The sequence below is a fragment of the Oncorhynchus keta genome, chromosome 37 (assembly GCF_023373465.1).
Source record: "Oncorhynchus keta strain PuntledgeMale-10-30-2019 chromosome 37, Oket_V2, whole genome shotgun sequence".
NCBI lineage: Eukaryota > Metazoa > Chordata > Actinopteri > Salmoniformes > Salmonidae > Oncorhynchus > Oncorhynchus keta.
This window is the reverse complement of record NC_068457.1, coordinates 1,069,718-1,097,322: the sequence shown is the minus strand read 5'-3', so window position 1 is coordinate 1,097,322 and position 27,605 is coordinate 1,069,718. Positions and strand designations below refer to the sequence as shown.

General features: G+C 41.5%; 1 protein-coding gene and 1 long non-coding RNA gene across 2 annotated transcripts in view; both read left to right on the top strand.

Moving 5' to 3' along the window:
• Window positions 1-27,605, top strand: part of unm_sa1614 (un-named sa1614) — a 114,368-nt gene that overhangs the window by 62,966 nt on the left and 23,797 nt on the right. Inside the window, exons 20-22 of the mRNA XM_035754802.2 lie at window positions 54-121; window positions 483-584; window positions 897-1,116. Coding sequence (XP_035610695.1) covers window positions 54-121; window positions 483-584; window positions 897-1,116 — 390 coding nt within the window. The remainder of the gene's footprint in view (window positions 1-53; window positions 122-482; window positions 585-896; window positions 1,117-27,605) is intronic.
• Window positions 6,607-10,198, top strand: LOC127916644 (uncharacterized). The gene is made up of 3 exons (XR_008095416.1): window positions 6,607-9,324; window positions 9,617-9,689; window positions 9,882-10,198. It is a non-coding gene; the product is annotated as an uncharacterized LOC127916644 (long non-coding RNA).

The following is a 27,605-nucleotide window of genomic DNA, read 5'->3' as shown; positions in this document are numbered from 1 at the left end:
CAGCCATTAATGCTTGATGATGATCCCAGCTGTGCTCTTTGTTTCTCTTTCAGAGAATGAGGTGGGCGAGACTGGGCTGGATATTGCTAGCAGATTAAAAAACACGCACTGTGAGGAGCTGGTGAGTCCACCCTGACTACAGCTGACTCACAGCTACACTGTTCAAGGACTAGGGGGCTTTAAGTAATTAACTAATTAATTCATAGCCGGCAGCACCTCCTTGTCAATATATATTTTTTCTCCTTAGTCTGTGGACACCAAAGGAATCTTGATTTATTTTGTATTGATCGATTGATTTCAATGGCGTAGACAAAAAATGTATAAATTGCTTAGTGCAGAGGCAGTGAAGGTTCCAGTCCAAAGTTCATGCTATCACCAATGTGATATATATTTATATATAGTATGCAGTGGCTGCGTTTCTATATAGTATGATATATGATGATTGACACGTGGCAATTCTCCTGTTGTGTGTTGTGTACCAGATCAACCAGTCCCAGAGTAACCAGTTCAACATGCACGTGGAATATGAGTGGCAGCTGCGTCAGGATGATCTGGACGAGAGTGATGATGACCTGGACGACAAGGTCAGCAATATTATGGTCGTGTTCATTTGGTATCAAATGGAGAAAAAAAAACGGAGTAAAACAGGGAGGAACTATTTGGTAAATTAACACTTTTTCTCGTTATTAAATGTTTATAAATGTTTTCACTTGCAAGCCCTAATCAATACGACCCAGTCCTTCACAACTGTATGGTGTCTGCTGCGATCCTGATTCTGAGGCGGTAGTTAGTCAGAAAGATTATTTGTAGCAGTCTATTACTACTGTCTGTTATGACTACTGAGTTTTTAGAGAGCGAGCCCGAGATAGTGTGTTGTTTGTTTGTTACTTACTTAGACAGGTCCAGTAAAGAAGGGCCGCTCTTCTCGGCCCTTCAATCTGTACCAGACCCACACCAGCTCCTCCACCCTGGACCGAGGAGGAGGTGGACTCTTCAGTGTGGGTCGCAGGCTAGCACTGGCCCACAATCAGAAGCGGGAGGTGTACGCCAGTCCCAGCTCTCACACGCGCAGCCTTGACAGCCCCCTGCAAGCGTCTCTCCCTTCTAGAGTCAAAGGTGAGTCCCACGCCGTCTTCTCTTCTTCAACCCAGACTGTAGTTTTCTAGGATTTAGAACCGGATTATATCTATCTCATATTAATCATTATGTATGCATGTATCTTTGATGAGATAAATGCATTAATAGAGCTGGGATGGCTTTCAACGAACTCTGACTGCTTTCCCAGTGGATTCTACCTGTGTGCATTTTACCAGGGAGGGTGAGAACCGTGTCTACTCATCCTTTACCAGGGTGGGTCAGAACTGTGTTGTCTCAACCTTCACTAGGGTGTGTGAGAACTGTGTTGTATCAACCTTTAAGTACAGTTGAAGTCAGAAGTTTACATACACCTTAGCCAAATTGTTTTTAACAGTTTTTCACAATTCCTGGCATTTCATCCTAGTCAAAATTCCCTGTCTTAGGTCAGTTAGGACCACTTTACTTTAAGAATGTGAATTGTCAGAATAATAGTAGAGAATTATTTATTTCAGCTTTTATTTCTTTCATCATACATACACTCAATTAGTATTTGGTAACATGCTGCTTCGGGCAGCCTTTCACAAGCATCCCACAATAATCGTATATAGACTTGTTTATACTGTATTATTGACTGTATGTTTGTTTTACTCCATGTGTAACTGTGTCGTTGTTTGTGTCGAACTGCTTTGCTTTATCTTTGCCACGTCGCAATTGTAAATGAGAACTTGTTCTCAACTTGCCTAAATAAAGGTGAAATAAATAAATAAAATAGAAATAAGTTGGGTGAATTTTGGCCCATTCCTCATGACAGAGCTGGTGTAACTGAGTCAGGTTTGTTGGCCTCCTTGCTCGCGTACGCTTTTCCCCCACAAGGATTGAGGTCAGGGCTTTGTGATGGCCACTCCAATACCTTGACTTTGTTGTCCTTAAGCCATTTTGCCACAACTTTGGAAGTATGCTTGGGACTATTTGAAAGACCCATTTGCGACCAAGCTTTAACTTCCTGACTGATGTCTTGAGATGTTGCTTCAATATATCCCCATCATTTTCCTTCCTCATGATGCCATTTATTTTGTAAGGTGCACCAGTCCCTCCTGCAGCAAAGCACCCCCACAACATGATGCTGCCACCCCCACAACATGATGCTGCCACCCCCGTGCTTCATGTTTGGGATGGTGTTCTTCGGCTTGCAAGCCTCCCCTTTTTTCCTCCAAACATAATGATGGTCATTATGGCCAAACAGTTCTATTTTTGTTTTATCAGACCTGAGGACATTCTCCAAAAAGTACGATCTTTGTTGCAAACCGTAGTCTGGCTTTTTTATGGAGGTTTTGGAGCAGTGGCTTCTTCCTTGCTGAATGGCCTTTCAGGTTATGTCGATATAGGACTCCTTTTACTGTGGATATAGATAGTTTTGTACCTATTTCCTCCAGCATCTTCACAAGGTCATTTGCTGCTGTTCTGGGATTGATTTGCACTTTTCGCACCAAAGTACGTTCATCTCTAGGAGACAGAACGTGTCTCCTTCCTGAGCGGTAGGACGGCTGCGTTGTCCCATGGTGTTTATACTTGCGTACTATTGTTTGTACAGATGAACGTGGTACCTTCAGGTGTTTGGAAATTGCTCCCAAGGATGAACCAGACTTGTGTAGGTCTCCAATTGTTTTCTGAGGTCTTGGCTGATTTCTTTTGAGAGGCACAGAGTTTGAAGGTAGGCCTTGAAATACATCCACAGGTACACCTCCAATTGACTCAAATTATGTCAATTTAGCTATCAGAAGCTTCTAAATCATGACATAATTTTCTGGAATTTTCCAAGCTGTTTAAAGGCACAGTGAACAGTGTATATGTAAACGTTTGACCCACTGGAATTGTGATACAGTGAATTATAAGTGAAATATTCTATCTGTAATCAATTGTTAGAAAAATGACTTGTGTCATGCACAAAGTAGATGTCCTAACCGATTTGCCAAAACTATAGTTAACAATAAATGTGTGGAGTGATTGAAAAACGAGTTTCATTAACCTAAGTGTATGTAAACTTCCGACTTCAACTGGGGCGGCAGGGTAGCCTAGTGGTTAGAGTGTTGGACTAGTAACCAGAAGGTTGCAAGTTCAAACCCCCATGCTGACAAGGTACAAATCTGTCGTTCTGCCCCTGAACATGCAGTCATTGGCCGTCATTGAAAATAGGAATTTGTTCTTAACTGACTTGCCTAGTTAAATAAAGGTACAAATAAATAAATAAATAAATAAAGAACTGCATCTGCTATGGATTCTGCAAAACAATTAACTTTACTTCTGGGACTGCTTTTTCTGTCCCAAAATCCCACTAATCCCACAGACAAGTTTTGAGGCTTAGCTTACTGACTCTAGCTTACTTACTCCCCGATCGGAGGAAGGGACGAATGTTTCATATGCTTTAGGAGTTGCATTAACTATGCTCTGGTTTGGGAAATGTGAAGAGGCCCGAGTTGTCTTCTTGCAGTAGACTACATGGGGCTTGCAAAGATGCACTTGCGAGGATCTGTGTCTTTCGAAGATGCACAATGATTTGGAGATGCCGCCGCCACCCAACTTCTCATTCTCCACCCCGCTGACCCCTAGACGACCTTCCAACAGCCTAGTCCCCTCTCCATGGCTGAGTGGCCACCGCTATCGACAAATCCCTCCCATAGAGGGATTGGAAGGCCCAGTGCGAGGCAGCGGCCCATAGAGAATGGGCTTTGCGGACCCTGGGAAGTCCAGTCAAATTGGCAAACCGTTTTGTACCCCTGGCTTCAACGGTCCCAGCGCAGTCATACAGCCTAGCTCCACCCATGGGGATGATATCCCCCTGAAGCACCTCAGCAAAGCATTATATTGTTCAGCAAATGCACCTGTACACACAGCTGGCTATTTAAAGCTGTCTGTAAATATCTTTGTCAATTAAAAAATTATCTAACATCTTTAGAATCGAATTATCAGTAATTAAACTAGGCTTAGGATGTTTAATTGAAAAGTAGACTCAAACCCTATATGTTGAGTAGGAATTGCCTTCAGCAAGGCATGACAGCTTGTTTTGGCCAATCTCCTCAAACTTGTCAGCAGCACAACAAATCTTTCCATCGATTGGAGGAGTATTAAGCTACTAGTGATTGGCACCAATATGTAAAGTCTAACTGTTAATAGGCTACTAGTTGCATTTTCTCGATATGAAAAGAAGACTGATTGTGACTGATCAGCACAGGGAGAAAAGTGTCCAGACGATTGTACTGGAGGTTTTTAGACAATTTAAAAGCTACACGGTCTCGTGCTTGCTGCCAAACGTGTGTCCACATAATAGGCAATTTATATTGAGAAAGTGTGATAATAATCATTATTTTAGCGATCCACAGTAGACGTCCCTCCTTATGAAATGGCCCCCAATCGTGCTGATGTGAGCTTTTGAACAGTGCACTTACATTTTAGATGCATTTATGGATGAGACCGTGAACTTGCCATTTCCCAAAACTTTCCAATGTAGGACATTCATATGAAATATGTGAGCAGTGCTTTGTTTTAAGCATCAATTTATCAAATTGTTTTCTTGCTCTAACTGCGAGCAGCACCAGCACCCTGTAATGTCTTGGCACACAAGACTCGTAGGCTATTATCAGAGGACCTTGGAGTTTGTAAAACATTTTTTAAATTATTTTGTCTGGAATTGTTGCTCTCCCACAAATGTAAAGATTACTAACATGGCAGCACTGATTTCAATGAATACATGTTGATTGAAATAGGCACTGCAGTGGTGGCCCAGCAGTCTAAGGCACTGCATCTCAGTGCAAGAGATGTCACTACAGTCACTGGTTCGAATCCAGGCTGTATCACATCCGGCTGTGATCGGGAGTCCCATAGGGTGGCACACAATTGGCCAAGCATCGTCCAGATTTGGTAGGGGGTAGGCCGTCATTGTAAATAAGAATTTGTTCTTAACTGTCTTGCCTAGTTAAATAAATCTAAAACATAAATAACAGAACTCATAATTGTGCATGTGACTTGGTGAGAGGCTCGTAATAAATAGATTGACATGCAGTCCCTTTATTCATAGGCTATTGTTACTTTGTGTTTCAACTTACCAATGTCAGCCTTTTACCAGATAATATTTTTTTATGAACTGTATAACTGATCACATTTCTGTAGGCTATAGATAGAGTATACCAAACATTAAGGACACCTGCTCTTTCCATGACAAGGACTGACAAGGTGAATCCAGGCGAAAGTTATGATACCTTATTGATGTCACTTGTTAAATCCACTTCAATCGGTGTAGATGAAGGGGAGGAGATGGGTTAAGCCTTGAGACATTCAGAGGGTGAAAGTGCCTTTAAACAGGGTATGGCAATGGGTGCTAGGTGCACCAGTTTGTGTCAAGAACTGCAACGCTGCTGGGGTTTTCATGCTCATCAGTTTCCTGTGTGTATCACGAATGGTCAACCACCTACAGGACATCCAGCCAACTTGACAAAATTGTGGGAAGTAATTGTTGTCAACATGGGCCAGCATCCATGTGGAATGTTTTTGACACCTTGTAGAGTTCATGCCCCGATGAATTGAGGCTGTTCTGAGGGCGAAAGGGAGGGTGCAACTCAATATTAGGGAGTTCTTCTTAAGGTTTGGTTTACTCAGTGTATAGGCTCCAATATTCTGACCATATGAACAAATTTGTTTTAGGCAACAACAAAAAAACAGCATATACAGTATGATTTAATGAAAAGCAGCAAACATGCACAACATTGTTTCACATTCTTTAACCTTTTCCCCTGTGTGTTTGAAATTGCTCTAATGTTCGCCCCAGCATGAATATCTTTATGCGCATGATGTCAGAATACACTCACTGTTACAAAATGTGATTATTACCCAACAGGACAGTTAAACCCACGCTGCCCTCAGAGGCACGCTGCCCGCTAATTATTTATGGGCTATTTTTCAACTATTTCGAACAAGTTTTATTTTCTAACAACAATTTGAATTTAGGTGTGTTCCACCTCGTAATTAATTCACATAGAAGTAGCCCATTTCACTGTCGTGGACAATTTACGTTTGAGGCATTACTGAGCCGGAAAAACTTCTCTCTTCATAACATCTCTCTTCCACAAAAGAGAAGAAAAAAAAAACGTTTTCCTCCCTGGCACAATTTTCGACTGGCTATTCATTACTAATGATAACTTTGAACGTGTGCGTTCCAATCAAAGTAAGTGCCTTATTACTTTGTCATTATAGTTAGGGGTTCCAAATATAGTGTATAAGAGGTCATACAAGAAGTTTTGTATATGTTGATGTAAAGAATATTTGCTGGTCTGTGGTCTCTAATGAGGAGCAACCAGATGCTGCACTTGACACATTTATGAAACTAGTTATTCCAGTTACTAATAAGCACGCACCCATTAAGATAATGATGGTAAAAACGGTTAAATCCCCTTGGATTGATGAGGAATTGAAAAATTGTATGGTTGAGAGGGATGAGGCAAAAGTTATGGCAATAAAGTCTGGCAGCCCAACTGATTGGCAAACATACTGCAAATTTAAGAAATCGTGTGACTAAACTAAAAAAAGAAACTACACTATGAAACAAAGATACAGCACACCCTGCGTGCTACTGCAGCATTCTGTGGCACGTCATTTAATTCTCAGCTATTTCTTCTGCTACTGCAAGTTATTGCTAGTTTGACCACCAGAGGGCATCTTTGAGAAGCATTTGATAGTATTCCATATTGGCATTACCAGAGAATTTAAACTTTTGTAATAACATAGTATATGGGATTCATTTTAAGAAATTTGGCTTAATTAATTTGATTAATATGATGGTGTTTCCATTCATAGCCGGTTTGTAAATTCAGACCGTTTCGCTCTCGGAGCGCACACTGGATGTTCGGGCCGAGGAGTAGGGTTGATTTGAGTGTTCTGGCCTTACAACGGCAGTCAAGCACCCAAGCTAACGTTGGCTAGCTACTTCCAGACAGAAATTAGCCTACCCTGACCATTTTAATCGCCATAGCAGAGCTGGTAAGACAGTTTTTGTGTTAACCAGAGCGTTGGTGACTGTAAATGTGCTGCTGGAAACAATTTAATTATGCTTTTTTTCAACGTTTACTGACACCGGCCATATTCAAAGGGTGTTGAGCGCTCGTAAAGTAATTATTCTGTGCTCTGGTACACTCAGACGAGAGTGCTCTGAAATCCATGTGGATAGAAGGCTGGACACAATTTTTAACGTTATTTTCTGATAAAAACTAGTTAATTGCATCTGCCGTGGAGCCCAGTTTCATAATATGACCATATTTCCCAGCTGCTTGCCATCATTTTGAAGTCATCGCGGACAAACTAGCCTTTAGGGCATTTTTCACCCTGCCATCTCCCATTATTTCTATTAGCACCGTGGCACCAACTCGCCTTCCGAGCGTTCTATTCTCAGCTTATTGTTCAACGTCACAATGCCTGCTTTGCTATTGTTGGCAATAAGACCTGCTCATGTCGTTTTATAGTTCAAATAACAAAATGTAAACAACAAAAATAATATTGGAACTCTGAGGTCTTCCCATGGTTTCCTATAGGGGAAACATAGACATGTCTGTCTGTCTATTTTGCCAAATATCTCGCAATGTGTATATTTATATTTTTTTCAAGTCGGGTGTACCCGGTGAGAAATGGCTAGCTAGTTAGCTGGGTGTGCGCTAATAGCGTTTCAGTCGGTGACGTCACTCGCTCTGAGACCTGGAAGTAGTTGTTCACCTTGCTTTGCATGGGCTGCTGTTCTTGTGGAGCGATGGGTAACGATGCTTCGAGGGTGGCTGTTGTCTATGTGTGCAAAGGGTCCCTGGTTCGAGCCCAATTAGGGGCGAGGAGAGGGACGGAAGCAAAACTATTACACGGGAACCATTTTAATCAGGAGAATATCCTCTTTGTAATTATGTAAGTCTGGGCAGCGAGCTCGTTTGTCATCAATCGCTAGTCCAGAAATAGTCCGTTTTTATTTTTCCCCTACTTTTTCATTAAGCAGACATAAGCACAGTTGACACCATCGAGGTGCGGATGTTTACTTTCCCCACTAGTTGTTTTTTTACAGTTTCGTCCAACGAACATATTATATTGTATTGGTCAAATAAAAAGGGAAACATTTTTAATGGACTCCTAAGGATCACTCTAGTCAAAACTGGCTCTGCGAACATTCGATTCCATTAATTTTCTCTGAAGCCGTTTCTCAGCCTTATACTCACTCGTTCTATTGTCCAGCCTATAGATAGCCAGAGCAAATTTACGAAAGCACCCGAATGTCCATTGAGAAAGCACAATGACTATACCATTTAGCTAAACTAAGAATGATGAGAATAATCAAGTCAATAAACATTGGGTAGATAGCCAATAGTTAATATACTGTCAAGTTTGATGTATAACTACTAGCGTTAGGTAGCTAGCTAACATACCGGTACATACTTCTGTAATGATATGCTATGTGGTTCGTAAGGACAGCGTGGCTAACAAATTGTCAGCCAACATAACGTGTAAGGTAACTTATTTGAAAGTCATTACATTGAGTTGCTAGCTACCCCTTGGTCATTAGGGCAAATCTGGTCTGTGATAGGAGTGGGGGTTTTCACACCTCGCTCGACCATTAGACTATTCTTTAGTAAAGGTTGAATAGTCTATTGTTCAGCTATTAGCCCTCCTCCCTAAACTTGCAACACATTGCTGTTCCCATCTCATTCCTTTCCCTCTTCCACGCATCATCATTCTGCTCCTGAGTGTCTCGCTTGTGGGCATGCTGGCAGGATATGGCAGCATCTTTGGTTGTGCGTCAAGAATGCTGCATACAGTAGCACGTTTGTATGAAGGTGTGGTTATTCACAGGCAAATTGTTATATGCTATGTAGGTATATTTGTCTCTTTGTCAAGAGCAAAACCTTTTTTATTTTCATACAAAAATAATTGTTCTGAAAACAACTTTTTTCCGACACAACGGAAGTCAAAGCGGACGCCTACGAAGATGGCATCTCAGGTAAGCAGCACTGGGCTGTATTGACGTATCCTAAAAATGACATCTGCTGCTTTAGATTGAACGGTCATATCTCAGTTATTGTTTTTACATCTATAAAAAAATATCTGTTTTCTTCACTTTCAGAGAGCGAGCTGACCAAGGGGTCGAAAATGTAGATATGGTCAGGTGTTCACTGTTCGAGGAACAGGCTGTGGAAGCTTTATTGATGGCAAAAGTGTCCATAACCAGAGGTAATTAAACTGTTCTGTGTTCTTTTTCTCTATCTCTGCCTGTCTTGTACATGGAACCTCTCTCACATGCATTGATCAAAAAAAACTTAAGATGTCAGCTGCTAATTTTCAGATTTACACCACATAAACACAGCCATTTTCACTGGACTATCTGTTGCTGCCATGTCATGTGTCTGTTTTTCAGCATAAAGTACTCTGTAGCCACTTAGTGTGGACACCAGGTGAGACCACACACACAATAAGTCTCTCGTCTTCACTTCATCCCACTCCCCCTTCTCCCTAAATCCTCGAGGTTATATCAACTGTTTTGGTGAACCCCTCCCTCATCTGAACTGGCTGACACAGAGGGCAGAGCATGATCATAGGTGAGATGTCACTTGGTCGGGTCTACAGGAAGTATTATTAAAGAGATTCTTTCCATTAATATACAGACAGAGATGTAGATGTCCCAGAGTTAATGATTCAAGGTCAGTTTTGCATTTCACCTCCTGATTTAAGATGACTGAGCATGTTAGAATTATTTAAAAGAAGGCTTAATCATGCTCTCTCGTCTGCAGGTATGTTTTGATGTGCGAGAGGAAGCCAGTCCTGTCATCGCCATTTCACCCGCTCTGACGATAACCTTTGGGCCAACTGGGGGCCCACGGCTCCTTAGGAGACACCGCAATTGTGATGAACTGAGTGAATATTATCATTCAAATAATGGAGTTTGATATGACAGAAAAAGAAAGTCTCAGAGATTCATATCTGAACCGCACCTTTATTTTCCAAGGAAGAGTACATGATCAGTGAATATACTCAATGTAGAGGCTACAATGTGGGAATCTCATGCGTGGTAATAACTATAGTATGTGTGTATTTTGGACTTGCTTACTTGGCACAATAAAGTTATTATATTCTACTTTATCCATAGGCTTCATTAATGCCTTTCAGACATTAATTTGATACAACAACTGAGGTTCATAGATAGGTTTTGAACTAATATTCATACCAAATGTTTTAGGGTGCCTCTAAGTCCCGTGGTGCAAGCTCAGAACTTTTAAAGGAGGAACCACTGTACATTATATAAATAATGATAGTAAAACGCTTTGGGTCACCTTAAATTACATTTTTAGGGAAAAAGCCAACTCGGCTCCTTCAATCATTGAATCAGATGGCTCATTCATCACAAAGCCCACTGATATTGCGGACTACGTTTAATTACTTTTTCATTGGCAAGAAAAGCAAACTTAGGGATGACATGCCAGCAACAAACACTGTATATCAGACTGAATTGTACTTCCGTGAAGTCAGTGTGGAATAGGTGAATAAATTGTCTATCAACAATGACAATCAACCGGGGTTTGACAATCTGGATGGAAAATTACTGAGGATAATAGCAGATGATATTGCCACTCCTATTTGCCACATCTTCAATTTAATGCTACTAGAGAGCATGTGCCCTCAGGCCAGGAGGGAAGCTAAAGTAATTCCGCTACCCAAGAATAGTAATGCCCCCTTTACTGGCTAAAATAGCCGACCAATCAGCCTGTTACCAAGCCTTACACGGAACCCAAACTGGCTGCGCGCGTGCGCCATCGTGCATTTTTGTATTTTGTCCCCCCACACTAAACGTGATCACACCACGCAGGTTAACATATCAAAACGAACTCTGAACCAATTATATTCATTTGGGACCGGTCGAAAAGCATTATACATTTATGTCAATTTAGCTAGCTAGCTTGCACTTGCTAACTAGTTTGTCCTTTTTAGCTAGCTCGCTTTTACTGGCTAATTTGTCCTGGGATATAAACATTGAGTTGTTATTTTACCTGAAATGCATAAGGTCCTCTATTTCGACAATTAATCCACACATAAAACAGTCCACAAAATTGTTTCTAGTCATCTCTCCTCTTTCCAGACTTTCATAAATTAGGTGCATTACCGCCACTGACCTTGTTCGTCTTTCAGTCACCCACGAGGGTATAACCAATGAGGATATGGCACATGGGTACCTGCTTCTATACTCCAATGAGGAGATGGGAGAGGCGGGACTTGCAGCGCAATATGCGACAAATAGAACGGGCTTTGGCACTCATTGGCACAATAATTGAATAACACAGATTTCTAAAAGTATTTTGCAGTGCACGCGACATGAGCGGTGTAGTCAGCCTGTGAGGTAAATCAGCCTTTAAATTTCATTCTTGCTTTTGACATTATCGATCATAGTCTGCTGCTGAAAAAACGTATGTGTTATGGATTTACACCCCCTGCTATATTGTGGATAAATAGTTACTTGTCTAACAGAACACAGATTGTGTTCTTTAATGGAAGCCTCTTCAACAGAATTCCCCAGGGTAGCTGCTTAGGCCCCTTGCTTTTTAAAATTTGCACTAACGACATGCCACTGACTTTGAATAAAGCCAGCGTGTGTATGTATGCGGATGAGTCAACACTATACACGTCAGCAACTACAGCGACTGAAATGACTGCAACACTCAATAAGGTTTCAGAGTGGGTGGCAAGGAAAAAGTTAAACCTAAATCAAATAAATTCAAATGTATTTATATAGCCCTTCGAACATCAGCTGATATCTCAAAGTGCTGTACAGAAACCCAGCCTAAAACCCCAAACAGCAAGCAATGCAGGTGTAGAAGCACGATGGCTAGGAAAAACTCCCGAGATAAGCCAAAACCCAGGAAGAAACCTAGAGAGGAACCAGGCTCTGTGGGGTGGCCAGTCCTCCTGTAATAGGCAGAGAATCCCAGTGGAAAGAGGGAAACCGGCCATGCAGAGACAGCAATGGGGGTTCGTTGCTCCAGAGCCTTTCCGTTCACCTTCCCACTCCTGGGCCAGACTACACTCAATCATATGACCGACTGAAGAGATGAGTCTTCAGTAAAGACTTAAAGGTTGAGACCGAGTTTGCGTCTCTGACATGGGTAGGCAGACCGTTCCATAAAAATGGAGCTCTATAGGAGAAAGCCCTGCCTCCAGCTGTTTGCTTAGAAATTCTAGGGACAATTAGGAGGCCTGCGTCTTGTGACCGTAGTGTACGTGTAGGTATGTACGGCAGGACCAAATCAGAGATATAGGTAGGAGCAAGCCCATGTGATGCTTTGTAGGTTAGCAGTAAAACCTTGAAATCAGCCTTTGCTTTGACAGGAAGCCAGTGTAGGGAGGCTAGCACTGGAGTAATATGATCAAATTTTGGGGTTCTAGTCAGGATTCTAGCAGCCGTATTTAGCACAAACTGAAGTTCATTTAGTGCTTTATCCGGGTAGCCGGAAAGTAGAGCATTGCAGTAGTCTAACCTAGAAGTGACAAAAGCATGGATTCATTTTTCTGCATCATTTTTGGACAAAGTTTCTGATTTTTGCAATGTTACGTAGATTGAAAAAAGCTGTCCTTGAAATGGTCTTGATATGTTCTTCAAAAGAGAGATCAGGGTCCATCCAGAGTAACGCCGAGGTCCTTCACAGTTTTATTTGAGACGACTGTACAACCATTAAGATTAATTTTCAGATTCAACAGAAGATCTCTTTGTTTCTTGGGACCTAGAACAAGCATCTCTGTTTTGTCCGAATTTAAAAAGTAGAAAGTTTGCAGCCATTCACTTCCTTATGTCTGAAACACATGCTTCTAGCAAGGGCAATTTGGGGGCTTCACCATGTTTCATTGAAATGTACAGCTGTGTGTCATCCGCATAGCAGTGAAAGTTAACATTATGTTTTCGAATGACATCCCCAAGAGGTAAAATATATAGTGAAAACAATAGTGGTCCTAAAACGGAACCTTGAGGAACACCGAAATGTACAGTTGATTTGTCAGAGGACAAACCATTCACAGAGACAAACTGATATCTTTCCGACAGATAAACCAGGCCAGAACTTGTCCGTGTAGACCAATTTGGGTTTCCAATCTCTCCAAAATAATTCTTTTTAGTTAGCTTTGCGACAGTATCAAAAAGGAATTTTGGATTGTTCTTATTTTCCTCAATCAAGTTAGAAAAATAGGATGATCGAGCAGCAGTAAGGGCTCTTCGGTACTGCACGGTACTGTCTTTCCAGTTTGGTGTGGCGCCATTTCTGTTCCAATTTTCTGGAAGCTTGCTTCAGAGCTCGGGTATTTTCTGTGTACCAGGGAGCTAGTTTCTTATGAGAAATGTTTTTAGTTTTTAGGGGTTCAACTGCATCTAGGGAATTGCGCAAGGTTAAATTGAGTTCCTCAGTTAGGTGGTTAACTGATTTTTGTCCTCTGGCGTCCTTGGGTAGACAGAGGGAATCTGGGAGGACATCAAGGAATCTTTGTGTTGTCTGTGAATTTATATCACGAATTTTAATGTTCCTTGTTTGGGGTCTGAGCAGATTATTTGTTGCAATTGCAAACGTAATAAAATGGTGGTCCGATAGTCCAGGATTATGAGGAAAAACATTAAGATCCACAACATTTATTCCATGGGACAAAACTAGGTCCAGAGTATGACTGTGACAGTGAGTGGGTCCAGAGACATGTTGGACAAAACCCACTGAGGCGATGATGGCTCCGAAAGCCACTTTTCCATGTGAATATTAAAGTCACCAAAGATTAGAATATTATCTGCTATGACTACAAGGTCCGATAGGAATTCAGGGAACTCAATGAGGAACGCTGTATATGGCCCAGGAGGCCTGTAAACAGTAGCTATAAAAAGTGATTGAGTAGGCTGCATAGATTTCACGACTAGAAGCTCAAAAGCTCAAATCTTTTCTTTTGTAAATTGACATTTGCTATCGTAAATGTTAGCAACACCTCCGCCTTTGCGGGATGCACGGGGGATATGGTCACTAGTGTAGCCAGGAGGTGAGGCCTCATTTAACACAGTAAATTCAACAGGCTTAAGCCATGTTTCATTCAGGCCAATCACATCAAGATTATGATCAGTGATTAGTTAATTGACTATAATTGCCTTTGAAGTAAGGGATCTAACATTAAGTAGCCCTGTTTTGAGATGTGAGGTATCATGATCTCGTTCAATAATGACAGCAATGGGGGTGGTCTTTATCCTAGTGAGATTGCTAAGGCGAACACCGCCATGTTTAGTTTTGCCCAACCTAGGTCGAGGCACAGACACGGTCTCAATGGTGATAGCTGAGCTGACTACACTGACTGTGCTAGTGGCAGACTCCACTATGCTGGCTGCCTGGCCTGCACCCTATTTCATTGTGGAGCTAGAGGAGTTAGAGCCCTGTCTATGTTGGTAGATAAGATGAGAGCACCCCTCCAGCTAGGATGGAGTCCGTCACTCCTCAGCAGATCAGGCTTGGTCCTGTTTGTGGGTGAGTCCCAGAAAGAGGGCCAATTATCTACAAATTCTATCTTTTGGGAGGGGCAGAACACAGTTTTCAACCAGCGATTGAGTTGTGAAACTCTGCTGTAGAGCTCATCACTCCCCCTAACTGGGAGGGGGCCAGAGACAATTACTCGATGCCGACACATCTTTCTAGCTGATTTACACGCATAAGCTATGTTGCGCTTGGTGATCTCTGACTGTTTCATCCTAACATCGTTGGTGCCGACGTAGATAACAATATCTCTATACTCTCTACACTCGCCAGTTTTAGCTTTAGCCAGCACCATCTTCAGATTAGCCTTAACGTCAGTAGCCCTGGCCTCTGGTAAACAGTGTATGATCGCTGGATGATTCGTTTTAAGTCTAGTACTGCGGGTAATGGAGTCGCCAATGACTAGAGTTTTCAATTTGTCAGAGCTAATGGTGGGAAGCTTCGGCGTCTCAGACCCCGAAGCGGGAGGAGTAGAGATCAGAGAAGACTCGGCCTGTGACTCCGACTCGCTGCTTAATGGGGAAAACCGGTTGAAAGTTTCTGTCGGCTGAATGAGCGACTCCAGTTGAGCATTCCTACAACATATCCTTCCAGAAACCGTGAGAAAGTTGTCCGGCTGCGGGGACTGAGCCAGGGGATTTATACTACTATCTGTACTTACTGGTGGCACAGACGCTGTTTCATCCTTTCCTACACTGAAATTACCCTTGCCTAACGATTGTGTCTGAAGCTGGGCTTGTAGCTCAGCTATCCTCGCTGTAGAGATCAAGCGAGCTTTTGCCCTTCTGCACCACGGGAGGTTTCTGTCCTCCCTGAGCTCGCCTTAGGACCCTTCGTTTCCGTTTGACAGGTGTCATTAAAATGCAAAATCAATTTATAACATTTGTTACATGCGTTTTCCTGGATTTCTTTATTCTGTCTCTCACTGTTCAAATAAACCTACCATTAAAATTATAGACTGATCATTTCTTTGTCAGTGGGCAAACGTACAAAATCAGCAGGGGATCAAATACTTTTTTCCCTCCCTGTACACATGGATTTAGTACTGTAGATATGTGGTAGTGGTGGAGTAGGGTCCTGACGGCACACAGTGTGTTGTGAATGTATTGTAATTAAAATTGTATACATTTTGCTGGACCCCAGGAAGAGTAGCTGCTGCTTTGGCACACTGTATGTCTGGAGCATATATGAAGAAAAGAGGACGCAGACCGGGCTGCCTTCTGAGAATCCGTAGTCGAGCAAGTAAACTCCCACTGCCTTGTGTTATACTTGCTTACATGCAATCATTGGAAAATAAAATTGATGACCTACGATTACGATTATCCTACCAACGGAACATTAAGAACTGTAATATCTTATGTCGTGGCTGAATGACGACACGGATAATATAGAGTTGGCAGGATTTTCCATGCTCCTGCAGAACAGAGATGCTATGTCTGGGAAGACGAGGGGTGGGGGTGTGTCTAGCTGATGCGCGATGTCTAATATTAAAGAGGTCTCAAGGTATTGCTCGCCTGAGGTAGAGTACATTATGATAAGCTGTAGACCACATATCTACCAAGAAAATTCCCATCTATATTATTCATAGCTGTCTATTTACCACCACAGACTGATGCTGGCACTAAGACCGCACTCAACTAACTCTATAAGGTCATAAGTAAACAAGAAAATGCTCATCCAGAAGTGGCGCTCCTAGAGGCCAGGGACTTTAATGCAGGAACTTAAATCAGTTTTACAACATTTTTACCAGCATGTCACATGGGCACCTTGAGAAAAGAAAACTCTAGACCACCTTTAGTCCACACACAGAGATGCATACAAAGCTCTCCCCTGCCCTCCATTTGGCAAATCTGACCATAATTAGACCCCAACAGATGCACAGATGACGCAATCTCAATCGCACTCCACATTGCCCTTTCCCATCTGGACAAAAGGAACTCCTATGTGAGAATGCTGTTCATTGACTACAGCTCAGCGTTCAACACCATAGTGCCCACAAAGCTCATCACTAAACTAAACACCTTCTGCTACTGGATCCTAGACTTCCTGACGGTCTGCCACCAGGTAGTAAGGGTAGGCAACAGCCTGTCTGCCACGCTGATCCTCAACACTGTAACACTCCCTCAACACTGCAACACTCCCTCAGGAGTGTACTTAGTCCCCTCCAGTACCCCCTGTTCACCCACGACTGCATGGCCAAACACAAGTCCAACACCATTATTAAGTATGCTGACGACACAACAGTTGATCATCGACAACAATGAGACAGCCTATAGGGAGGAGGTTCGAGAACTGGCATTGTGGTGCCAGGACAACAACCTCTCGCTCAATGTGAGGAAGACAAAGGATCTGATCGTGGACTACAGGAAAAGGTGGGTCTAACAGGCCCCCATTTACATCAACGGGGCTATAGTGGAGCGGGTTGAGCGCTTCCTCTGCCCGTAAAATGCTAAAGAGGGTAGTGTGTACGGCCCAGTACATCACTGGGGTCAAGCTTCCTGCCATCCAAGACCTATATATTAGGCGGTGTCAGAGGAAAGCCCAGAAAATTGTCAGAGACTCCAGTCACCCAAGTCATAGACTGTTTTCTCTGCTACCGCACGGCAAGCGGTACCGGAGCGCCATGTCTAGGACTAAAAGGCTCCTTAACAGCTTCTACCCCCAAGCCATAAGACTGCTGAACATTTAGTCAAAATGGCCACCAGACTATTGCACTGACTCCACACCCCCTCCTCTCCATTTGTTAGTACACTGCTGCTACTCGCTGTTTATTATCTATGCATAGTCACTTCACCCCTACCTACATGTACAAATTACCTCAACTAATCTGTACCCCTGCACACTGACTCGGTACCGGTACCCCCTGTATATAGTCTCGTTATTGTTATGTTATTGTGTTACTTTTTATGATTTATTTTCATATTTTATTTACTTGTTTTATTATTTTTTTATTATTATAATTATATATTTTTTTGCTTTAATTTGTTTGGTAAATATTTTATTAAGCATTTCTTGAACTGCACTGTTGGGCTTGTAAGTAAGCATTTCACGGTAAGGTCTACACTTGGTGTATTCGGGGGGCATGTGATAAATAAAGTTTGATTGGATTTATTCAAAGTATTCAGATCCCTTGACATTTTCCATATTTTATGTTACAGCCTTATTCTAAAATGTATTAACATGTTTTTTACTCATCAATCTACACAGTGATTACAGCCCCATAATGACAATGGGAAAATAGATTTTTAGACATTTTTGCAAAATAAAAAAACATTACATTTCACATTTACATAAGTATTTAGACCCCTTACTCACTACTTTACTCAAGCACCTTTGGCGGTGATTAAAGCCTTGAGTCTTCTTGGGTATGATGCTACAAGCTTGGCACGACAGTATTTGGGGAGATTCTCCCATTCTTCTCTGCAGATCCTCTCAAGCTCTGTCAGGTTTGATGAGGAGCGTCGCTGCACAGCTATTGTCAGGTCTTCCCAGAGATGTTCGAGTGGCTATGGTTGGGCCACTCAAGGACATTCAGAGACTTGTCACAAAGCCACTCTTGTGTGGTCTTGACTGTGTGCTTAGGGTCATTGTCCTGTTGGAAGGTGAACCTTCGCCACATTCTGAGGTTCTGAGCACTGGAGCAGGTTTTCATCAAGGATCTCTCTGTACTTTGCTCCATTCATCTTTCCCTCGATCCTGACTAGTCTCCCAGTCTCTACCTCTGAGAAACATCCCCACAGCATGAAGCTGCCACCACCATCCTTCACTGTAGTGTTGGTATTGGGCACGTAATGAGCGGTGCCTGGTTTCTTCCAGACGGTATACTTGGCATTCAGGCCATAGAGTGCAATCTTCATTTCATCAGACCAGAGAATCTTGTTTCTCATGGTCTGAGAGTCCTTTAGGTGCCTTTTGGCAAACTCCGAGTGGGCTGTCATGTGCCTTTTTATGGAGGAGTGGCTTCTGTCTCGCCATTCTACCATAAATGCCTGATTGGAGGAGTGCTGTAGAGATGATTGTCCTTCTAAAAAGTTATCCCGTCTCCACAGAGGAACTCTGGAGCTCTGTCAGAGTGACCATCTGGCCACCATCTCCCCCAATTGCTCAGTTTGGCCGGGGCGTCCAGCTCTAGGAAGAGTCTTGGTGTTTCCAAACTTCTTCCATTTAAGAATGATGGAGGCCACTGTGTTCTTGGGGACCTTGAATGCTGCAGAAATGTTTTGGTACCCCTCCCCAGATCTGTGCCTTGACATAATCCTGTCTCTCAGCTATACGGACAATTCCTTCAACCTCATGGCTTGGTTTTTTCTCTGATATGCACTGTCAACTGTGGGACCTTATACATACAGGTGTGTGCCTTTCCTAATCAAATGTATCATGTCGTTAGTGAAGATTGAAAAAGGTAAGGGGCCTAGACAGCTACCCTGGGGAATTCCTGCTTACCTGTTTTTTTATGTTGGTGAATCTTCCATTAAAGAACACACTCTGTGTTCTGTTAGACTGGTAACTCTTTATCCACAATATAACAGAGCATTTTTCCAGCAGCCGACTACTATCGATAATGTCCAATTGTTACAGGAATTAAATTGCTCTGTTTTAATACCCAATTAAAATTACACACTGTCAATTCATAAGGCTTTGTAAGACCCTTATTTTATAATAATGGACAGAGCCCAGTCTTAAAGTCAAACAGCAGAGTTTATTAACGAGAGTACTGAACGCGATACAGTTTACCACAGGTTATAAACTGAAAATGACGTCATTAGTTCCAGTACCAACCTGTCTCTTCTCCCACCCTGGTACAAAAGCAGTATCTCAAGCCTTACCACATCGTCTCCCTACCAATTTAATATAATTTATGAGCCAAGGTCTTCTTGTGTAGATAAGCATTCTAGCCAGTCTGAAGATATAGTTAATTCATTTCTACCAAGGAACAGACAGTCATTGTTCTAATTATTGATTATATTTACACACATTATATTCAGTACTAGGATTAAGAAAGAAAATTCATACATATTCAGTAACATAATAGTATTCTGATTAGTATATATACAGTAACATAATAGTATTCTAATTAGTATATATACAGTAACATAATAGTATTCTGATTAGTCAGTCCTGATTGAAATGTATACACAATTAGTCATTATTGATGAACAATTCCCTTAACACCAATGCTGCACTGAAGTAAAGAAAAAACAGCCCTCACAATCAGATTCTCTCAGCCAATCACCATTCATTTGTGTAGGTGCTGTGCTTGTTGAATGTCCTTTCCTATAATCATGCTGAAAGTTTCGTCAAATTGTTTACTGTAAAATAGCATTGTATCTGGTCAAACACAATTTTTTACAAAACTTTACAAAAAATATACATTCTAGTAGGCTTAAATTAAAGATATGGCAAATCGGAGTGGCAGTATCGTCCGTTATTATCCTCAGTAATTTCCCATCCAATTTCTCAGACCCTGGTGGCTTGTCATTGTTGATAGACATTATTTTTTCACCTCTTCCACATTCACTTTACGGAATTCAAAATTACAATGCTTTTCTTTTCTTTCATATTTTGCTCAGATATACTTGGTTGTGTAGTGTCAGGGGTTGTTGCTGGCATGTCATGCCTACGTTTACTAATCTTGACAATGAAAAAGTCATGAAAGTGGTTGGCGATGTCAGTTGGTTATGTGACGAATATGCCATCTGAATCAATGAATGATGTAGCTGAGTTGGCTTTTGTCATTTATTTTTTCTTTCATAGTGTAGTTTCTTAATTTTATTCAGTTTAGTCACATGATTTCTCAATTTGCAGTACGTTTACCAATTGGTTGTTCAGCCAGACTTATTTGCCATTCATTTTGCATTAACAATTCCTGACATTTAATCCTACTAAACATTCGCTGTCTTAGGTCAAATAGGATCACCACTTTTTTTTAAGAATGTGAAACATCAGAATAATAGTAGAGAGAATGACTTATTTCAGCTTTTATTTCTTTCATCACATTCCCAGTGGGTCAGAAGTCTACATACACTCAATTACTATTTGGTAGCATTGCCTTTAAATTATATAACAATGGCCAAACGTTTCGGGAAGCCTTCCACAAGCTTCCCACAATAAGTTGGGTGAATTTTGGCCCATTCCTCCAGACAGTGCTGGTGTAACTGAGTCAGGTTTGTAGGCCTCCTTGTTCGCACACACTTTTTCAGTTCTGCTCTCAAATGTTCTATAGGACTGAGGTCAAGCCTTTGTAATGGCCACTCCAATATACCTTGACTTTGTTGTCCTTAACCTCTTGAAGCTAGGGGGCACTATTTTTATTTTTGGAAAAATAACGTTCCCAAAGTAAACGGCCTATTTCTCAGGACCAGATGATAGAATATGCATATAATTGACAGCTAGAAAACACTAGTTTCCAAAACTGTAAAAATATTGTCTAAGAGTATAGTAGAACTGATATTGCAGGCGAAAGCCTGAGAAAATCCAATCAGGAAGTGACTCTTATTTTGAAAGCTCTGTGTTCCTATGCATTCCTTTTTGACCATTGAAAGGGATATCAACCAGATTCCTTTTTCTATGGCTTGCAGCCATAGAAAGGTGTCTACAGCCTTTAAATATAGTTTCAGGCCTTTATTTTGAATAATGAGTGTGAACGACCACATTACGTAAGTGGTCAGGTGGGGGCTCTCAGAGTGATTCTTGCGCTAAAGAGAGAGGCAGCCATTGTTCTCCCGGTCCTAGTGAAAAGCCAACTGTCCCGGTTGATATATTATCGAATAGATATTTTAAGAACACCTTGAGGATTGATTATCCAAAACGTTTGCCATGTTTCTGTCGACATTATGGATATCATTTGGAATTTTTGTCTGCGTTGTCGTGACCGCTATTTCCGGTGGATTCCAGGGCATAACGCACCAAACTAACGGAGGTATTTGGATATAAAATATCTTTATGGAACAAAAGGAACATTTGCTGTCTAACTGGGAGTCTCGTGAGTGAAAACATCCGAAGATCATCAAAGGTAAACGGTTAATTTGATTGCTTTTCTGATTTTCGTGACCAAGCTTCCTGATGCTAAGTGGAAATAATGCTATGCTAGGCTATCGATAAACTTACATAAACGATTGTATTGCTTTCGCTGTAAAGCTTCATTTCCAAATCTGAGACGACAAGGGTGATTATCAAAAGTCTAAGCTGTGTTTCAAAATATTTCACTTGTGATTTTATGAATATTTTCTAGTAATATTTTTTGACTGTTGCGCTATGCTATTCAGCGATTGCTTATGACAATTTTCCCAGAGCCGGGAGGGATTGTTCTAAGAGGGGGGTTGTTCTAAGCCATTTTGCCACAACTTTGGAAGTATGCTTGGAGTCATTGTCCATTTGGAAGACCCAGCGTAGCCTAGTGGTTAGAGCGTTGGACTAGTAACCGGAAGGTTGCGAGTTCAAACCCCCGAGCTGACAAGGTACAAATCTGTCGTTCTGCCCCTGAACAGGCAGTTAACCCATTGTTCCCAGGCCGTCATTGAAAATAAGAATATGTTCTTAACTGACTTGCCTGGTTAAATAAAGGTAAAATTAAAAAAATTAAAATTTGCGACCAAGCTTTAACTTCCTGACTGGATGTCTTGAGATGTTGCTTCAATATATCCACATTATTTCCCTGCCTCATGATGCCATTTATTTTGTGAAGTGCACCAGTCCCTCCTGCAGCAAAGCACCCCCACAACATGATGCTGCCACCCCTGTGCTTCACGGTTGGGATGGTGTTCTTCGGCTTGCAAGCCTCCCCCTTTTTCCTCCAAACATAATGATGGTCATTATGGCCAAACAGTTCTATTTTTGTTTTATCAGACCAGAGGACATTTCTCCAAAAAGTACGATCTTTGTCCCCATCTGCAGTTGCAAACCGTAGTCAGGCTTTTTTATGGCGGTTTTGGAGCAGTGGCTTCTTCCTTGCTGAGCGGCCTTTCAGGTTATGTCGATATAGGTCTCGTTTTGCTGTGGATAATACAGTAGATACATTTGTACCTGTTTACTCCAGCATCTTCACAAGGTCCTTTGCTGTTGTTCTGGGATTCATTATCACTTTTCGCACCAAAGTACCTTCATTTCTAGGAGACAGAACTCATCTCCTTCCTGAGCGGTATGACGGCTGTGTGGTCCCATGGTGTTTATATTTGTGTTATATTGTTTGTACAGAGGAACGTGGTACCTTCAGGAATTTGGAAATTGCTCCCAAAGATGAACCAGACTTGTGGAAGTCTACAATTGTTTTCTGAGGTCTTGGCTGATTTCTTTTGATTTTCCCATGATGTCATGCAAAGAGGCACTGAGTTTGAAGGTAGGCTTTGAAATACATCCACAGGTACACCTCCAATTGACTCACATTATGTCAATCAGAAGCTTCTAAAGCCATGACATCATTTTCTGGAATTTTCCAAGCTGTTTAAAGGCACAGTGAACTTAGTGTATGGAGACTTCTGACCCACTGGAATTTAGATACAATGAGATAATCTGTAAACAATTGTTGGATAAATTACTTGTGTCAATTACAAAGTAGATGTCCTAACCTACTTTCCAAAACTATTGTTAACAAGAAATTTGTGGAATGGTGGAAAAATAGTTTTAATGACTCCGACCGAAGTGTATGTAAACTTCCGACTTCAACTGTATGTACATGTAGGTAGAGTTAAAGTGACTATGCGTAGATATAAAAACAGAGTAACAGCAGCGTGAAGGGGAGGGGGGTTAATGCAAATAGTCTGGGTAGCCATTTGATTAGCTGTTCAGGAGTCTTATGGCTTGGGGGTAAAAGCTGTTAAGAAGCCTTTTGAACCTAGACTTTGAGTTCTGGTACTACTTGCCATGCGGTAGCAGAGAAAACAGTCTATGAATTGGGTGGCTGGAGTCTTGGACAATTTCTAGGGCCTTCCTCTGACACTGCCTGGTATAGAGGACCTGGATGGCAGTAAACTTGGCCCCTGTGATGTACTGGGCCGTACGCACTACCCTCTGTAAGTGCCTTGCGGTCGTAGGCCTAGCAGTTGCTATACCAGGCAGTGATGCAACACGTCAGGATGCTCTCAATGGTGCAGCTGTATAACTTTTTGAGGATCTGAGGATCCGTGCCAAATCATTTCAGTCTCCTGAGAGTGAATAGGCTTTGGTCGTGCCCTCTTCACGACTGTCTTGGTGTGTTTGGACCATGATAGTTGGTTGATGATGTGGACACCAAGGAACTTGAAGCTCTCAACCTGCTCAACTACTGCCTCATCGATGAGAATGGGGGAGTGCTCGGTCCTCCTTTTCCTGTAGTCCACAATCATCTCCTTTGTCTTGATCACCCTGAGGGAGAGGTTGTTTTCCTGGCACCACACGACGCAAACTTAATAATGTTGTTGAAGTCATGCCTGGCCATGCAGTCATGAGTGAACAGGGAGTACAGGAGGGGACTGAGCATGCACCCCTGAGGGGATGATCAGTGTGGCGGATGTGTTGTTACCTGGGGGTGACCCATCTGTAAGTCCAGTATCACGTTTCAGAGGGAGATGTTTAGTCCCAGGGTCCTTAGCTTAGTCATGAGCTTTGAGGGCACTATGGTGTTGAACACTGAGCTGTTGTCAACCAATAGCATCCTCACATAGGTGTTATTTTTGTCCAGGTAGGAAAGGGCAGTGTGGAGTGAAATAGAGATTGCATCATCTGGCTCTGTTGGGGCTTTATGCAAATTGGAGTGGGTCTAGGGTTTCTGGGATAATGGTGTTGATGTGAGCCATGACCAGCCTTTCAAAGCACTTCATGGCTACAGACGTGAGTGCTACGGATCGGTAGTCATTTAGGCAGATTATTTTGGTGTTCTTGTGCACAGGGACTATGGTGGTCTGCTTGAAATATGTGGGTATTACATACTCAATCTGACTCAGTTGATAATGTCAGTGAAGACACTTGCCAGTTGGTCAGCGCATGCTCACAGTACATGTCCTGGTAATCCGTCTGGGCCTGTGGCCTTGTGAATGTTGATCTGTTGAAAGAACTTACTCACATCGGCTACGGAGAGCGTGATCACACAGTCGTCCGGAACAGCTGAGGCTCTCATGCATGTTTCACTGTTGCTTACCTTGAAGTCGTCTGGTAGGCTCGTGTCACTGGGCAGCTCGTGGCTGTTTTTCCATTTGTAGTCTGTAATAATTTGCAAACCCTGCCACATCTGACGAGCATCAGAGCCGGTGTAGTACCATTGGTGTACAAAACATTTTTTCAATTCCTCATCAATCCACGGGGCATTAACAGTTTTTACAGTACTTTTCTTTTATGGATGCATTCTCTTTCGCAACTGAGAAGTCATTTCATAAATGTGTCAGTGCAGTGTCTAGGGTCTCTTCATTACACACCACAGACCAACAACATAGGAATCACTTCTTGTATGACCTCTTAGACACGATATTAGGCCCAGCCTTTGGTACTTTGGTTTTCCTATATATGGATACTATATTGTGATCACTACAAATGGTAGATCTGGATACTGCTTTCAAGCACAGTTCCGCAGCATTAGTGAAGATGTGATCAGTATATGTTGATGATTTAATTCCTGTGCTATTTGTAATTACCCTGGTAGGTTGACTGGTAACCTGAACCAGGTTTTAGGCACGGGTTAGTTTGAACATTTTTCTTGAGTGGGCAGCTTGATGAAAGCCAGTCAAAATTTAAATCACCCAGAAAATATTATTCTGTTGACATCACATACTTTATCAAGCATTCCACACGTTATCCAGATACTGACTGTTAGCACGTGGTGGTCTATAGCAGCTTCCCACAAGAATGGGCTTTAGGCGAGGCAGATGAACCTGTAGCCATATTACTTAAACAGTATTTCACATGAGATCCTCTGTAAAGCTTTACAGGAATGTGATTCTGAATATATAAAGCAACACCACCACTGGCATTTCTGTATTTTCTCTAAATGTTATAACCTTGTATTGCTACCACTGTATCATCAAATGTATTATCTAAGTGAGTTTCAGAGTCAGAATATGAACGTCATCTGTTACTAGCAAGTTATTCATTTCATGATGCCACTCCATAAATTATCTTGACAAACGCCCCATTTCAAGACTACCTCGTTTAGTTAAGATTCTTGAAAATGTGGTTAATGTACAACTTTGGTCCTTTTTATCTGATAATTGTATTTTTAATGTAAACCAGGGTTTAGGCCGGGGCATAGTACTACCACAGCAACCACGATAGTTTTAAATGATCTTGTCAATGCCCTGGATGCTAAAAAGAGCTGTTCTTGTATATTGACCTGTCAAAGGCGTTCGACACAGTTGAATCATTCTGTTTAACTGAAGAAGTTATCAAGAATAGGCCTGGGATATACAACCTGTTTATGGTTTCAGAATTATCTTAGCGACAGATCTCAGGCCATCTTGACAGAAGGGGTTAAATATTAATTTCTTGAGATTCACAAAGGTGTTCCTCAAAGGGTTTGATTTTGGGTCCATTATTGTTCACCTTTGTATATTAATGACATAGGAAGCCGTGTTAATACTTGTAACATTCATCTCTATGCAGATGACACAGTGTTGTATTCCTGTGCCATCTCAGTGCAGCAGGCCATTCGTGAACTTAAGCATGACTTAAGTACAAGTGTTCAATACAAGTAAAACCAAGCTCATGCTGTTCTCTAGGTCACGAAATGTTGACCCTGAGGACCTCCATATTTGCACTACAAATGGAGCCCAGATTGAGCTGGTTTCTCAATATATGTACCTGGTTGTCTGGATTGATGACAAGTTGTCCTTCGTAACGCATATAGAAAATCTGACTAAGAAGCTAAGATCCAAGATTGTTTTTTTATATCAAAATAAATCATGCCTCAGTATTGAAAATAGGAGAAAGATTGTTCAAACAACGCTTCTCCCTGTATTGGATTTTGTTGATATTGTTTACGTGCATGCGGCACAACCTCTGTTTTAAAACCCTTGGCTGCAGTCTACCATTCCGCAATACGTTTTATCACAGGCAACAATTTTAGGACTCGTTGTAATCTGTATACAAATGTGGGATGGACCTCTACGTAAGAAGAGAGCTGCATTCTCTTTTATTTATTTACAAAGCAATCTTACAGAAACTCCCTCATTAAGTTAAGATCATAAGTTACCAAACCTGTTCTCAGGAATGGATAACACTAGAGATCCCTTCAGTCTCCACAGTTGATTTGCCCCTAATCACTGCAGTTAGATGTGCTGGTGCCACTCAGGCAGTTTAAATTATTGTTTGAGGACCTCTATATAGTTGAATGCGATTGCTTTTATTAAATATGTTTATTTTGGTTTATTGTGTGCTGAATGTTATTGTTTTATATACATGTATGTTATATTATTTCCATTTTATTGTAATGTATACAGGGCTCTCTGTAAAATTAGATTTTTAATCTCAATGTGACTCCCAGTTTAAAGGTAAATAAAATAAAAACGACAACAATATCTTTACTACTCCCACCATGATCAATTTGTATTTGGCACATACACATGTTTAGCAGATGTTATTTTGGGTGTAGCAAAATGATTGTGTTTCTAGCTCCAACAGTGCAGTAATATCTAACAATTCACACAATCTAAATGTAAAATAAGGGAATTAAGGAATATATATATATATATATATATATATATATATATATTAGGATGAGCAATGTCGGAATGGCATAGACTAAATACAGTAGAATAGAATAAAGTAGATACATATGCGATGAGTAAAGCACAAATATGTAAACATTATTAAAGTGACAAGTGTTCCATTATTAAAGTGGGCAGTGATTTCAAGCCTATTTATTTGGGGCAGCAGCCTCTAAGGTGAAGGGTTACGTTACCGGGTGGAAGCGGCTTAGTGATGGCTCATAGGACACTCATGTTACACAATACATGTATGTTTTGTTCGGTAAAGTTCATATTTATATCCAAAAATCTTATTTTACATTGGCGTGTT